This window comes from Pavona decussata, unplaced genomic scaffold, assembly GCF_977016875.1.
Source record: "Pavona decussata unplaced genomic scaffold, jaPavDecu1.1 SCAFFOLD_383, whole genome shotgun sequence".
In the NCBI taxonomy this organism is placed as follows: domain Eukaryota; kingdom Metazoa; phylum Cnidaria; class Anthozoa; order Scleractinia; family Agariciidae; genus Pavona; species Pavona decussata.
Genome location: NW_028145756.1, coordinates 782,935 through 797,390, shown reverse-complemented (window position 1 = coordinate 797,390; position 14,456 = coordinate 782,935). Strand labels below are relative to the sequence as shown.

The window sequence follows — 14,456 nt, the reverse complement described above, 5'->3', positions numbered from 1 at the left end:
TCCCAGGAGCGACTGGAGTGAATTGCACACGGCAAACAACATCTTGTACGAAAACCGCCCTCTTGGCGTCAATATGCTCGGAAATATGACGAGAGAAATAAGTACAAAGGCCATCAGTTTCCAAGGTCTACACAAACCACTGTGTTAGGGCCACAGCCATTTCCTTGTGGTCTGAAGCCGGTTTGGTGGATCGCCACATTTCGGGATGTGTTTTCATCGGCTTTGCAAGTGTCAATTAGCAGTCAGCACAAGAGTGTCCACAACACTTGCAGCCTGTCCATCAGATTCATTCCGGAGAAATGTCAGCTTCAGCCAGCCGTTCAACAACCTCCACCATCACACGCAACGAAATGCACGGGTTCATGTTCAGCAGCTGTAATATTCATTCGCTCTCGGTTCAAAGAAACATAAATATACCTCCAATTACAAAGTGAAGTGGTTCATATTTCTCAAACTTTTTCTCTTATTTTACTTGAGATCTTTTTACATAATAGTCGAAGCTGTTGAAGGTCATTTTGCTGTAAACACATTCTGAGACGAAACGGGCAGCGTTTTGTTTTCATTCCGGTTTTGAGCCAATAGAGAAAATGTTGATGTAAGGAGAGAATAGATGTTGATTGATTAAAATTCGCTCTCAAACAAGTGGTTATGCCTGTTTTGTTACTTAATATTTTATAAAAGAAATAAAAAACTTGTTCCTCGTACATTGTTGAGTTATATAAGCACTTAGGATTTTTTAAGAACAGACGCGGCTCATGCTTCTCAAGCACCTCTCTCGTGTTCTTAAAAAGTCCCGCGTGCTTATATAACTCAACAATGCACTCGGTGCGTTTTCTTAATTTCTTTAGTAAAGGAAGCTAGCACCTTACTCACTAGTACTGTTCTATGCCTTCTTGGAGGGATTGTCTGCCTCTCAGTTGGGGGAGGTCAATGAAACCACGAACCATTGAACTAATGCATTTTAGCTTCACTTTAGTTGAGTCTGAAGTATTTCGTGATTATTAAGAAATCGAGACAAGACTAGGCTCGTAACTGACTGAGTTACCTGAATCATGAAAAATTACATGAAGAAAAAAAGCATGACAAAAAGCACAGGCTTTAACGGCAATCGAGCTATGTGACCCGCTAAGCCATGCAAGGTTGGTCATTATGCAAGTTTAAAATCTACAAGTGGAAGATGAATATATGATAAAAAGTTAATTAAAAATTGATATTAATATTATTATTACTTAAAAATTGATATTAAAGTGAAATAGGTGAAACATCATATGTTAACGGAAGTTCACATCTACGAAATAGTGATATAATTCACTCTCGTGATTTTTTATTTGTTATTTTATTTAATTCAATATTTATCCAGGGGCATCCAATTTAGCAAAGCTAGTTTAAATGGAGCCCTGACACAGCACAAGACAAAACACAAAACATTGAAACAAAAAAAAAAAAAAAAAAAAAAAACGAAAAAAAAAAAAAAGAAAAAAGAAAGAAAACAAAAAAACAAAAACAAAAAAAAACTAGACAAATAATTAAGTTATAAATGCAGCATGTACCGTGGGTGTTAATGCTTAAGATGGCACTTTTGTTTGGTTTTAAATTTACTGAACGCCTCTACCTGTCTAATGGTTCTCGGGATGGTGTTATAAGTTCGAGCACCGTTTATTCTGAAGCTCCCCTGATACTAAGCAGTTTTTGCGAAGGGAGGGCGCAACAAATCACGGCTTCTGGTGTTATAGCCATGGTAAAGATGCGCGTGCCTAAACTCTGAAAGTAAGTACGATAAGGTAAGGCTCGTAACTAACCGACTTAGATAGACAGTAACGCCAAAAAAAGTTGTGTTAAAAGAAAGCCCCCCCACCCCCCCCCCCCAAAAAAAAAAAAAAAAAAAAAAAAAAAAAAGAAAAGAAAGAGAAAGAATTGGTATGAAATCTAATCACGACACTCATGAGATATGGGAGCAATGAAAGGTACATGCTTTCTAAAATAACTAATAGAGATGAAGAACGCAATAGGAAGCCATACATGGAAATATCTTTAAAGTTGCTTGAGAATTGCAATGGTGACTCATGTTCGCTAAATCTACCTAACTGGCTTTATGAAGCCATAAATATGTGTCTGTATTGGCTACGAATGGTCAAGTTGGGAATGGGTTGCCAGATAGAATAGAACGTGTCCATTTTTCCAATTTGTCTTCACTTGACTTGAACAATTTGGAAAAATCGATAGTGGTTCCTTCATCTATTGAGAAAATTACGTGATTTGTTGTCCTTTTATTTTTGAAAGGAGACAGCTTATTAACGCCACAGCCGTTTTTGTGGACAGGGCTTGGTCAATCATTCCGTTTTCGAGATCGTCTGTGGAGGGTGCAAGAGCCGCCCTCTGTAAATAGTGACTATCGTCGTTTGGAGGAGAAAAAATGAAATCCCTCAAACTTTCGCAGAAGAATGGTCTATATAAATGATTCACATAAATATAACTTTCAGCTCAGTTCGATTCGTATTTTAGCTGTAGTGCGACCATCTTGGTTTTACCGCTCTGAGAGGGCTTTCAGCGGCCATTTTAGGCCATACTTTAAAGAATTTGCCTTACAAAGAAAGTGTTACAAATCCGAACAAAATCTCATTATTCGAGACAAGCAAATGTTTGTTATTATGTTGATTAACTTTTTTGGGAATTTGATCGAGACCTGATTTTTTTACAAAATTTTTAAGGTTACCGTGTACCTTCAGGGGTGGCTTCAGTTAAAAGGATATAGCGTCTCTCAGTTACATCACAGATACCTAAAACCCATATCAAATTAAAGCTTATAGAACTGGGTATTCAAATATTTCATTGCTTTTCCAAGAAAATAAAATCCCAGGTTTTCCGTAAAGTTGGAACTTGAAGGTCCAGGTCATCGTTCAAGAGTTCCAACTCAATGCGATTTTTATATTTTGGAAGTTTGTTTTTTTTTCTCCAGGTCAGGATCCCAAAAGCTTAAAAAACGTGTCGGGGGTTTCCTTAATTCGATTTCGTTCAAAAGTTACAAAACATTTTCAAAACTGCGAGAAAACCATGCGGAGTGAACGCACGGAAATAGCTTTCAAGGAAAGAATTTTTAGAATATATTATCGAATTTCTGTTGGTTATATATTTTTCTAGCTTCTGGCCAAATTTGACTGAAATCGGCCAAATCTTTGTTGAGTTGTAACTCTTGAAACTGTCCCCTGCAAGGGAAATAAGAAGAAATATATTAAAAATATTTTCATGAAAAACAGCGGCAAAAAATAGTTAGAAAACTTTTATGCTATATGTGACCGTGCACGGGAAAACGTACCTTAACGCTTATCCGTTAAACGGGCAAAAGCGTTAAGCATGCGTTAGTCATCCGTTAGAAAGTTTTCTTACGAACGTTAGAGGCGTAAGCCCAACCGTTAGACGTTAGCATCGGGCCGTTAGAACGGATAGTGCAGCCGTTAGCAAAAGACATGTATCCGTTAGCCGTTAGCATCAGACTGTTAGACTGGACAGCATAACCATTAGCAAACAATCCTAATCCGTTAGCACGGCTAGAGAAGCCGTTAGGATCCGTTAGAATAAACCAGCACCCGTTAAAAGGGTAACGATTCCGTTAGAATGGCATGATATGCGTTGAAGTAGAATGTGGTCGCCTAAACACAGTGTGAAACGAGAGCCTAACGGAGGGTGGCTCTTGTAGTTGGCTTCCATTTAGTTCAAAACAATCATAAGATGTAGCTAGGAACGCGGAAACTATCTTTACCGCGAAATCAGACAGTTTTGTAAACCAGGAACGGAAGATATCGTAGCTCCGGATCCATGAAATTAAGTAACAAAAATAAATTACGACCCGGAAAAAAATCAGTAAATTCAACAGACTTCTCTCCTCCAGCGCCCTTCGGTTCCGATTTGCATATTTGTTGACTTACCATGAACTTTCCCTCACTCCACCTCAAGCATTTACTGTCTCCGGCCGCAAAATGTAATCGTTCAGTTGACTTTAAAGATGCAAGGCAATTCCGTTGGTTAAGGGCTTGGGGTAAAATAGGAAACTTCAATTTTGTTCATTCGGGTCCAGTGTGAGCGATAAGATCAACTACCCGGAACAAACGTAAACACTGCGAGTCTACTGAGTACCACAAATTGACGCTTGACGCATTTCTATATTCAGTATGTTCGCTTGGATAAAGCCAAAATACCATCTTTTACAAGATTTAAAGCTTCTACTAACGTTATAAAATACTAACAGAAGCCGTCGTTCGGACGTAGAAAGGAATTGCCACGCTGAAAACACTGGCAAGATTTTGGTCACGTGCTAGGCAACCAAATTCCTTCACATGTATCAAGTTACATTCGGCAGGTTTCAATTCACAAAGCGCGTTCAAAAATTTGCATAAAGTTGTCTACACTTTCCATGATGTGAGAAACGGCCATATTCCGGCGGGAAGTTTGAGGAATATTTTGATAGCCTGTTGTCTCGTTGTCTCTGACTCTGAATCAGAAGAAACCAATTTTAAACAGCATGTATGTGACAAAAAACAACTTTATCTGATGAAACCAGCGCCAACAAACGCCCGTCACTTTGAGACTCGTGAATCCAAACGTACCGCTTTTTGCATTCTGTCAAGAAATTGAAAGCGTGATCTTTCGCGAATCCACTGCTGGATTAAACAGTTACTTTAAAAAAACTCTCGACAAAGTCATTGTGTAAAATAAGTATAACCGACAAAACCATTTGAGTGAAACAATAAAAAATGTTCACCCCGACTGGCAAGTGAAATTGTTTACACGCTCGTTTAGCGGCGTTAGCCTCGAACTAACTTCTCATCTCACACGATAATCATCATCGAAGGACTTGAATTCTGCGTTTGTTTATCTCGATGAGGAAGTGATAGTTTACATCACTGAGTTTTGCTTTCGGTGTACCGTGTCAGTTAATTTCCCTATTTGAACCTAAAATAAAATGCCAGCGTAACTGGTTAAGTATTCTCCTCTGAGAACTAAAATTTTATACTTCCCTTGGTGCTGATTAGAAAGGCTAGAAAATTGATAACATTATTTCTCGTAATTGGCGTCGTTGACTTGTGTGTGTGTGTGTGTGTGCAGCTGTAAGGGATGTTAATTGCTCTCCTCAAGAAAATTCGTTTAACAAAGAGAAACCAAACATGACAACATCGAGAAGAAAATTAAAAAAGAGTACAAGAGAAAAGAAAGGGATTCAAAAAGCTTTTTTGGCAGCCGACGTGCAACTGTTCAGTTGCTATTAAGGGGAACCTCCACTCTGACAACAAATTGACGGATAAGTGTTGGAAATAGTATCTTAATTCTAAATTTTAGTCTAAAAAGTAGAAATGATTTTCAAGTGTGTTAAAAGTTAGATATGATTATCGACTACTTTCGCTTTTAAATTTCCCGGGCGCAGCCATTTTGAATTTTATGACGTGTAACGGTTGCCACTATTGTTATTCATTAACAGTTCTTTTGTGTGAAACAATTGAGCAACCGTAACACGTCATTAAATCCAAGATGGCGGAGGCCGGGAAATTTAAAAGCGAAAATATGCGATAATCAAATCATGTTTTGTCCGACACTGAAATATTATTTCTATGTTTTCTAACGAAATTTCAAAGTAGATTGTATTTTCAACAATTTAACGTTAATATGTTTCGAGAGTTGAGGTTTCCTTTAAGTTAATGGAGGATTAAAACCAACTCACGCGTGCCAATATGTACTAGCTAGCTGGTTCGTTAGCTGGAAAATTCCTTTTGACTGAAGACTTGTCAACCCACGATCGCCCTTTAATTTTTTGGACTTGTGTGGCGCCCAATCTACAGGGGTTGAACACTTTTTCTTGTTGCAACGCCAACGGATTCCATATAATTCTCTGTGCTGAGGACAAATGCTGATTTTTAGGTTGTCATCAGTTGCATCAAAGAGACCTGAAGACGTAATAATAATGATAATGATGATGATGATGAAGATGATAATGATGACTATCAATGATGATAATAAGGGAATAATTCCCTTTCTCCGTTTTAAAGTTGGACAATCAGTCCCACTCAGTATCGTTGCATCAAAAGAAACCTTCAACACATGTGCCCCTACGTTAAAGTGATCATGCATTCGAAAATGTTGCCCGTGCGATAATTTCCAAAAAGTCAAATTTTTGGTTTATACTTTGATTAAAAAATTATTACAGGACCTTAATGCACACGTGTACGTCCCCAGCTTCAATATCCGTTTAATACACTATCACTTAATAAAAAAAATAAATGAATGCATTAGTACAAATTGTATACAATGTATGGGCTACAATACAATGTAGCCCATTGTACAATGTACAATACAATGAATACAATGTATTCTGCATTGCAGAGGGTACCGTGTCGTTTCAAAAACTCATTAATATTTCATAATCCCATTGACCCATCAAATGGTCGATAAAACATCATGTGCAGTGGTTTTAAAACACGATAAAATATCCTACTTATTAGTATCCGGTGTTTAATGTTTTTCTCGTAGGCTAATTGCCAACGTTCACAAAAGCATCATTATTATGAATTCTCTTGACACACGCTTTTTCGGGAATGTTTTTGAGGCTGTTCAAAAAACTCGCAGCACGTGTTAATATTGCAACAATGCAGTTCTTAATTAACGCAGCTCGCAATATTAAGACAACTATTCTTTAAAACTGTTTGGTCTTGGTGTTACATGAGATCATTGCGTTATACACCTCCAAGGAGTAAATAGGGTTAAAGACCTTTTCTGTATGTTTGTATTTGTTTGTTTCGCAATATAGTTAGGCTACCAACTGCACTAAAATTTTAATTACGGTCGACTTCGAAGAAGAAGTGTGTATGGATCAGATGCACTTCAAAAGCTCAATAAACGGCAAGTAACTGAACTCAGTGTTAACGTTTTATTTGTGGAAAACAAAAAACATCATTTCTGGAATTACATGATCCATCACTTTCACTCTTGTGTTTGATTTGTATTTACTCAAGTATTTTTATTGAATATGATATAAATTATAAAAAGGCGGTGCCTATTAAGATCTTTCTTATTAAGTGCGGTAAAATAGTGATTATAATAGAAATGACACGCCTGTACGACTCACTGCGTTATGTTGTGTATACTGAAAGGTTTTGAGTAGGCTTGTAATGCGTACATATGTCAAGGATCGATTCATTTCTGAAGCGTTCTCCTTTAAAAATTATTGTGTCGAGAAAGCTTGTCTCGTTCTCTGAAATTTCGGCCGTAAATTTAATAGTAGGATGGAATTTGTTAGCTTGTTCAATGAACAGGCTAATTTCCTTTTTGCCACTATCCCACAGTGAGAAAATGTCATCAATAAAACGTTTCCATTCTATTGGTTTTGTTTTGCTAGTTCAATATCGGCCATAAAGATGTTTGTAAATGCAACGACCCATAGCAGTTCCATGGGTCTGAAGGTAATTTTTTCCAGCAAATTGGAATGAATTTTCCTGAAGAATAAGTTTAAGCATTTCTTTGAGGTAGTGTGACGGTATAGGAGGTTTATTGTTGTGGAATGCGTCGTATATTTTGCATACTGTTGTAATTCCCTCCTCCTGTGGTATATTTGTATACAAGCTTGTTACATCCATTGATACTAAGATAGTATCTTAAGAGACCTTTTTTTTTTCTATGAAGTTTAGAAATCCGTTGTATCTTTTAGATACGATTTCTGTTTTTGTGCGATGGGCTGAAGTAATTTGTCCACAAAAGATGATAATCTTTCTGTAGGGCCTTCATAGCCCGAAATTATCGGTCTTCCGACCGGATTTCGTTTGTGGATCTTAGTAAGGGCGAAAATATTGGTATTCTTGGCGGATCTCGCGTTTGAGAAAACCATTTCTTTGTCATGTCATCAATGAAGTTATTTTGATGTAATTGTACGACACGCTCGTGAACTCTTTGTGCTGTTTCCACTGTCATGGGATTTTGGAGAGGTTTATCACATTTATTCATGATGACAGTTGTTGTGCCTTTGTCTGCCTTTTTTAGAACGATGTTAGCTTTCTTTTTCAGCTCTGTGAGAGCTTTAAATTTGTTGTGTGACAGGTTATTTTTAGGTTTGATTGGTTTAATCTCTGCTAATTGGATTTTCGCGCTTTCCAAGTAGCTTTATAGGGCAACTGATTTTTGAACCGGTGGCTTCCAGTCTGATTTGACATGGAATGGATGCGGTTCTTTGTTTAATCTGTGAAATATGTATTTCAGGCGCATACGTCTTGCGAAATCTTCGAAGTCTAACAAGAGTTGGCGTCTAATGTTATTCTCGCCTGTCACCGGTGTCGGGACAAATTTGAGCCCTTTAGAAATAACGCTGACTTGGCTGTCGCTAAGTTGTTGGTTTGAAATTTTTTTTTGAATTTCTCGTTGTTTTCTCTTTGTGTCTCAATCCCTTTTTTTGTCAATTTTTTTCTTTTTTTGCGCTCTTTGCGCTTGTAATTTGTTTTGTGCCGTTTTTTTATTTTCAACCCCCGTTGTGGTGGTTAGGTTTTCAGAGATAAGACTGTTATACTTTTCAACATTTTTATTGTTTGCTGAATTCTGCAACACATGTGTGTACAATATTTGTTTGAGCTCGTTGAATTCTTGCTGCAGTTTATCTACCTTATCTACACCGTGGTTTCCAATGTTTCCTGTGTTCGCCGAGTTTGACTGTTCTCGCATCGATCTATTTACATCAGTGTTAGAATTTGTGCTAGTATTTTTTGAGAGCTTAGACTTTTTAAGTTTGTTCTTTTGGCCGTTTAGGCGTCTTTTGTGGTACTGTAAGAGGTAATAATAGAAATGACAGGCCTGCACGACTTACCGCGTTATGTTGTGTACAATTTTATGAACGCTGCCTTTATATTTTTGCCCTAACGAAGATGTCCTTAAGAGATTGTGCTCTCTTGTAGGGTATAATCGGCGGATTTTTGAATATGCTTTTCAGCAAAGGCTGATTTTGTATGAACTTCCAGTTTTGCATCAATATATTTTTGAGGTTACGCACCGATGGGTGGTACGTTGTAACAAAAGGCAAGTTTTTTTTATGAGTTTTTTTCTTTTGTTGTAGAGCCGACTGTCTTTCGGCGAAGTTGACTTCTGATAACGTTGTCTGTATCATCCTGTGGGGGTATCCGCGCGTTATGAGGCGCGATTTAAATTTGGAGATGCTTTCTTCGAACGTTGTTTCGGAAGAATTTGTTCTCAGTAGTCTGAGTGCTTCGCCTTTAATAAAACCTTTTTTCACACCCAAAGGATGGCTCGAGGTAAAATGTGTATACTGAAAGGTTTCAGTAGGCTTGTAATGCGTACGGATATACGCATAAACCAATGATTCTTCACTCCTTCTCTTCATTTAGCAATGCTGACACACCTCCGAAATCCTTACGTCACCTATCTTTATCTTTGTTTCACGCCCATATTTAATAAATCTAGCCACACCTTAACTAGGGTTACGTCGATTTTAGCCGGTGCTTGTGGGAAATCTTTTGTAGACAGTCGCTACTACCAGTAAAATTCTGACAAGCCGCCTTTAGATACCCTTGTGATAACGGAATGTAAAATGAAACAATATAAAACAATTTAAAAGAAAACACAATAGAAAATATAATCTAAAATAAATTTTTAGTCCTAATTAATTTCTGTATAAAATGTCCGGAAGCTGAGGATGGTGGTTTCTCAATCGACTTCGATCTCGAACAATTGGTACTGTACGCAAACATGACGTCGATGGTCACGAAAACGTCAATAAATAAAAGAGTTAAGGAGCGGAACTGAGGAATACTGAAAGAAACGAGCAGATTGGACCTGTCCTTACATCAGATATTTTTGAAGGTTTTGACAAAATGGTCAATTTGTAAGTTTCCAAGGTGAATTAAAACGTAACATTAATAAAAGAGAAACCATCAGAGGTATGAGCGAAACTGAAAAAAAAAAATGACCCTTGAACAGGGTTCCAACAAATGACTGATCTCTCATTCCAACTAAGGGCTGGTTTATTTGTGAATTCGTAATGTATCGTAGAGGTGAAGAGATAACTGGAATATAGGATATAGATATATTTCAACTGCGGATGAAATAATTAGTGAATAAGAGAGCACCGCAACTATGTACGCTACTTAAGGGGTTTCGAAAAGAAACCCTGAAAAAAGCCAGGCTTGAATGTTCAACGTCCAAACATATGAGGGTAATACCGCTGCAACACTCAAGACATTTAAATTCTCTACATTGCGCGAAGGTCTACAGTTTGTGTTATTCATTTGCTTGTGTTCGTTTCATTAATCTTAGAGAGCAGGTGGAAATCTTGTAAACAGGGGCCATCAGAGGTCCTTGTTGGCTTAAACATCTAAAGCACACAGCTGATTAAGAACTCATTCTGGTCATTCGCAATTCAGGGACAGAACTTGTTCCTGGCTTAAGACCGATACAAATCGAAGTTTAAAGCCAGCGACAATTAGCAATCCAATAAGCAATCACTTTGCTTCTCAAATTTCGTGATGAACCTCCAATCCCGCTTTCATTAAGAACATCTGCAGTACAGAAATTGAAGTGTAGTTGCACTAAGGACATAATATAGTATGTAGTGTGTTAAATGGAATAAAAGCCTTTGAATATTAAAAGTTCTCCCACTCATTTTCCGTTTGGGTGTAGGCTTTTGCAGGCGTTTACTCCTATTAAATAAAGTGCCCATAAATACATTTTCCTTTTCTAGAAACATGAGAAGTTGCAAGCTGGAAAAGATCGAGAGTGGGACTTTTCATGCAATGAAGGACTTGAGCCTTCTGTAAGTTTCTATGTCCAAATAAATGAATCAAAGCATTTAAACTTGAGAAAAATGAGGTAGTCTCTTTCTTCTCCAAGGCTCTGTAGCGCACTCGATTGATCTAGTTACGTGGCGAGGGCGAAAGCGCGAACAGAAAAAAAAAAATGCGCGCGCGAAGAGAAGGAAGTAGAAATACACTGCAGGGGGTCCTTTGATCTTCTTGATTTGTGACTGTTGGCACCCCTTTTAATTGATAGTACGACCCACTTTGAAGAACGATTATAATTTCGCGGAAAACAGAATGCCGTATGATTTGCAAAAAACAAACCAGACTAAGCGTAATCTTTAATGTTTGGCGTTCATGCTTGGCTGTCTCCCGTAAAATATATATTGACTGTTAAGAGTAAATGTCCCTAAGGAGCAAATAGCTCAAAGTTTGATTTCGCTTATACTTTTTCCATAGATAGGCCATTGACCTTAGCTGTTGGCTGAAAACTAACAAGCTCAGTCTAAATGTTGCTAAAACAGAGCTAATGATTATTGGATCAAGACAAAGACTATCTGCCCAATGTAACGATATAGAATTCAGAATTGATGACCTATTAGGAATTATCAAGAGAGTCGATGAGATTAAATCTTTGGGTCTTACCATAAATGCCCAACTCTCTTGGGGTAAACACGTTGAAGAGATTTGCAAGAAAGTCTCTACAGCTATAGCCGGGCGCCCTAAAACGTGTGCCCTTTATATCCAAAGAAACTTCGATCCAAATTTATAACGCTTTAATTATGCCTCATTTTGATTACTGCAGCCCCGTTTGGGACTGTTAGAGTGGTTGCTTGAGTGATAAGCTCCAAAAGTTATAGAATCGTGCAGCCAGAGTTATTACTAAATTACCTTTTGGTACGAGCTAAAACCACCTTCTCTCCACCCTCGACTGGGAGAGGCTATCTCTTCGGGGAAAGAAACAAAAAGCCTTAATGATGTATAAAACCATGAATGACCTTGGTCCGGAATATCTACAAAGTCTTTTCTCTCAGCGTCACTCTGCTTACAACTTAAAAAACTCTGAGGGAAGGCTGTCCCTGTCCAAACTACACATCAATTATTTGAAACGAAGCTTTTCTTACAGCGGCAAAGCGTTTCTTACAGAATTGAAGCGGTAGAAACTAAAAACTATCATAAATTGTACTCCCAGGTGGTTTTTCGGTGAGATTCTTTGCGTACCGCAGGTATTTATGGTTAGTTTTTGGAGTTCCTACCAAAGCCGTTAAGAGAAGCCGTTGGTCCCTTAAAAAAATAGTAAAATATTGATAAGAAGAGTTGGCTAGCTATGTTACAAGTAAGAGAACTAAAAAAGTATTTAATGAATAGGATTTGCGCGTGAGCGATTCAAAAGTTACGATTTTCTAATTTAGTAGCGTAATGAATGTTGACATTATTTGATGTTTTGTTGTCATAATGTGATCATGATGAGGTTCAAAATTGGAAAATGAAAAAGAGGAAACCCTGAAACGAGCTCTGTAACTCGGAACTCGGGAATGGCCTATAACGAGCGGCTGCCTTTGATAATCGAGAACTGCATTTCAGCGACCACTTGGTCGAATTCTGATATTGTAAATTGAAAGAGTTTGAAATTAAATATCAAAGAAAAAAAAAGAAAATGACTTTACTTGTTCCAAGTTTCAAGCTCTTATTTAAACTTTTTCCCACTCAAGGAAGATCGAATATGCGTGCGATGCTTCCGGCTCATAATTACTTCACGAATTATGAGATTTAAAAACCGATTCACAAACGCTTGACATCTGGAGCTCGTGAATGTTTTCAAACGTCACAAATTGGGCCCTAAAACTAATCAGACTGACTAGTAGACAGCCATTATATGTTTTTCGATCCCATATTTCTCTCCTATTCTGCCCTAAAAATAACATATTTATTTTTGGTCAATTAGCCTACGGAACATATGCAACAAATTTGAATACATAACACTGTCTCAGGAAAAAGTAGCGCAAATCAAATTTTACAGCTACTTCATCTTCTTAAATGAAGCAGTCGAACAGTTAAATGGAGAAAAACGTGTGATTTTGTTCCTGCCGTGTTGTTTTGAGTGGTCGTTATAGTAGCGGCGGCTCAGATCAATAAGCCAGTGTTACAAAACAACTTTCACTCGATATTCACTTACCTGATCTGGCTGACGCGCACTTGATCCTGGCCAGGCATTTTGGCATGGAATCCTGCGTATGCGGGGCGCTTTTAAAACTGTAAATAGTACAAGTACTGCTTGTGGGCCAAACTAGGACTCCCCTGCTGATGAAACACGTTTATTTTAATGAAAATAAGCATTGGTTTCAAGGCCATTTTGAGTAGCGTACACAAACCTTCATGCTTTAGAGAGTAGTCAGCGAGTTTGGAATCTTTATTGTATTAGTTTTCTGGTGTGATGGTTGGTGTAGGTTTTTTTAAAGTTTCAAGTTCATTGGATTATTTCAGACCGTGAAAGGGGCTTCGTCCTTTGACCTAAATTCTAGCTGTTTTTATTTGCCCGTGACCGCACCTAGGCCGCATTTAGAACATTTGCAGTTTTCTCTAAAGATAAAATACCTTGAAACTTTAAAATATGATTTTCCAAAAGAGTTAATCCAAGGGTATCTTCAGACGAAATATCACAAATTTGACCAAGTGGTCGCTGAAATGCAGTTCTCGGTTCCTATAGCTAAAATAGCTTTAATGAAATAAAAAGGTTGCATAACATTTGAATCGATGTAAGAGACATTCTGAGTTTGAACAGTACACGCAAGGAACATTTCGTTGTTTACTCAAGATGGTCTTTGGCGGATTGCTTGGTTTCCTGCAGGATCCTTGGGAATAATCAGTTGTCTCGCATACAGAAAGGCATGTTGGAAGGACTTGGTGATGCATTAACAGTCCTGTAAGTGGCTCAGTTTCCCAGCATTTGTAGTTCTATTCACTGCTAAATGTCTGCAGCTGGACGTTTGAACAATGATTTATAGTTTGTTAGGCAACCGCGTGGGAAGCATCGCCCCACTGCTCTTTTTGGTCCCGAGCTGTCTCGTGGCAAATAATTAAAGCACCTACGGATTTAGGACTTACGTTGTAATGTGAAACACTAAAAGCAACCGTTGTATCGTGTAAACATATCTTGTCTGAGCTGATACAATCGGTTAAATCCTGAATTTATTTCTGCTCTGTTTTCCAGGTTTCTAGGCTATAACAGAATAGACGAAATAGCTGACGGAACATTTAAACAGATGAAATATCTCAGCGAATTGTAAGTGAAGTCCTAAGATTAAACTAATTTCACTGCAATTATTACCTGCTTGCGTGAAAGAAGTTGATACACGTGTATATTGCCTGCTGTGAAATCACGTCTTTGGCCACGTATTGGTTGATTCTGGTCAATCTTTGTCAATATGACAAAAGATCTCTCAGTTTTTCAATTCAATTCAATTCAATTCAATTTATTTGCCATTAACAAAAAATACAACATAAATACATTGTAGACGACACACAATATTGATACCGAGCTCTTGTGTGTGTTTGTGTTTTTGCACACACGTTAATGTTACTGCCCTCATGTAAAAAGCAATCGACAAAGAAATTTAACCTGACAACACTGGCTCCCAAGTGGGGTAAGGGGTGAGGAGAAAATTCGGCGAGTAGAAGAAG

The 14,456-nt window shown here is 37.8% G+C and overlaps 1 protein-coding gene across 4 annotated transcripts in view; it reads left to right on the top strand.

Moving 5' to 3' along the window:
• The window catches only part of LOC146451856 (uncharacterized), a 149,701-nt gene that overhangs the window by 37,813 nt on the left and 97,432 nt on the right, over positions 1-14,456 (top strand). Inside the window, exons 7-10 of one of the 4 annotated variants that reach the window (XM_085098543.1) lie at positions 9,788-9,865; positions 10,721-10,792; positions 13,624-13,698; positions 13,987-14,058. The exons of the other annotated variants lie outside the window; for them this stretch is intronic. Coding sequence (XP_084954669.1) covers positions 9,788-9,865; positions 10,721-10,792; positions 13,624-13,698; positions 13,987-14,058 — 297 coding nt within the window. The remainder of the gene's footprint in view (positions 1-9,787; positions 9,866-10,720; positions 10,793-13,623; positions 13,699-13,986; positions 14,059-14,456) is intronic. 4 annotated transcript variants of the gene reach the window in all.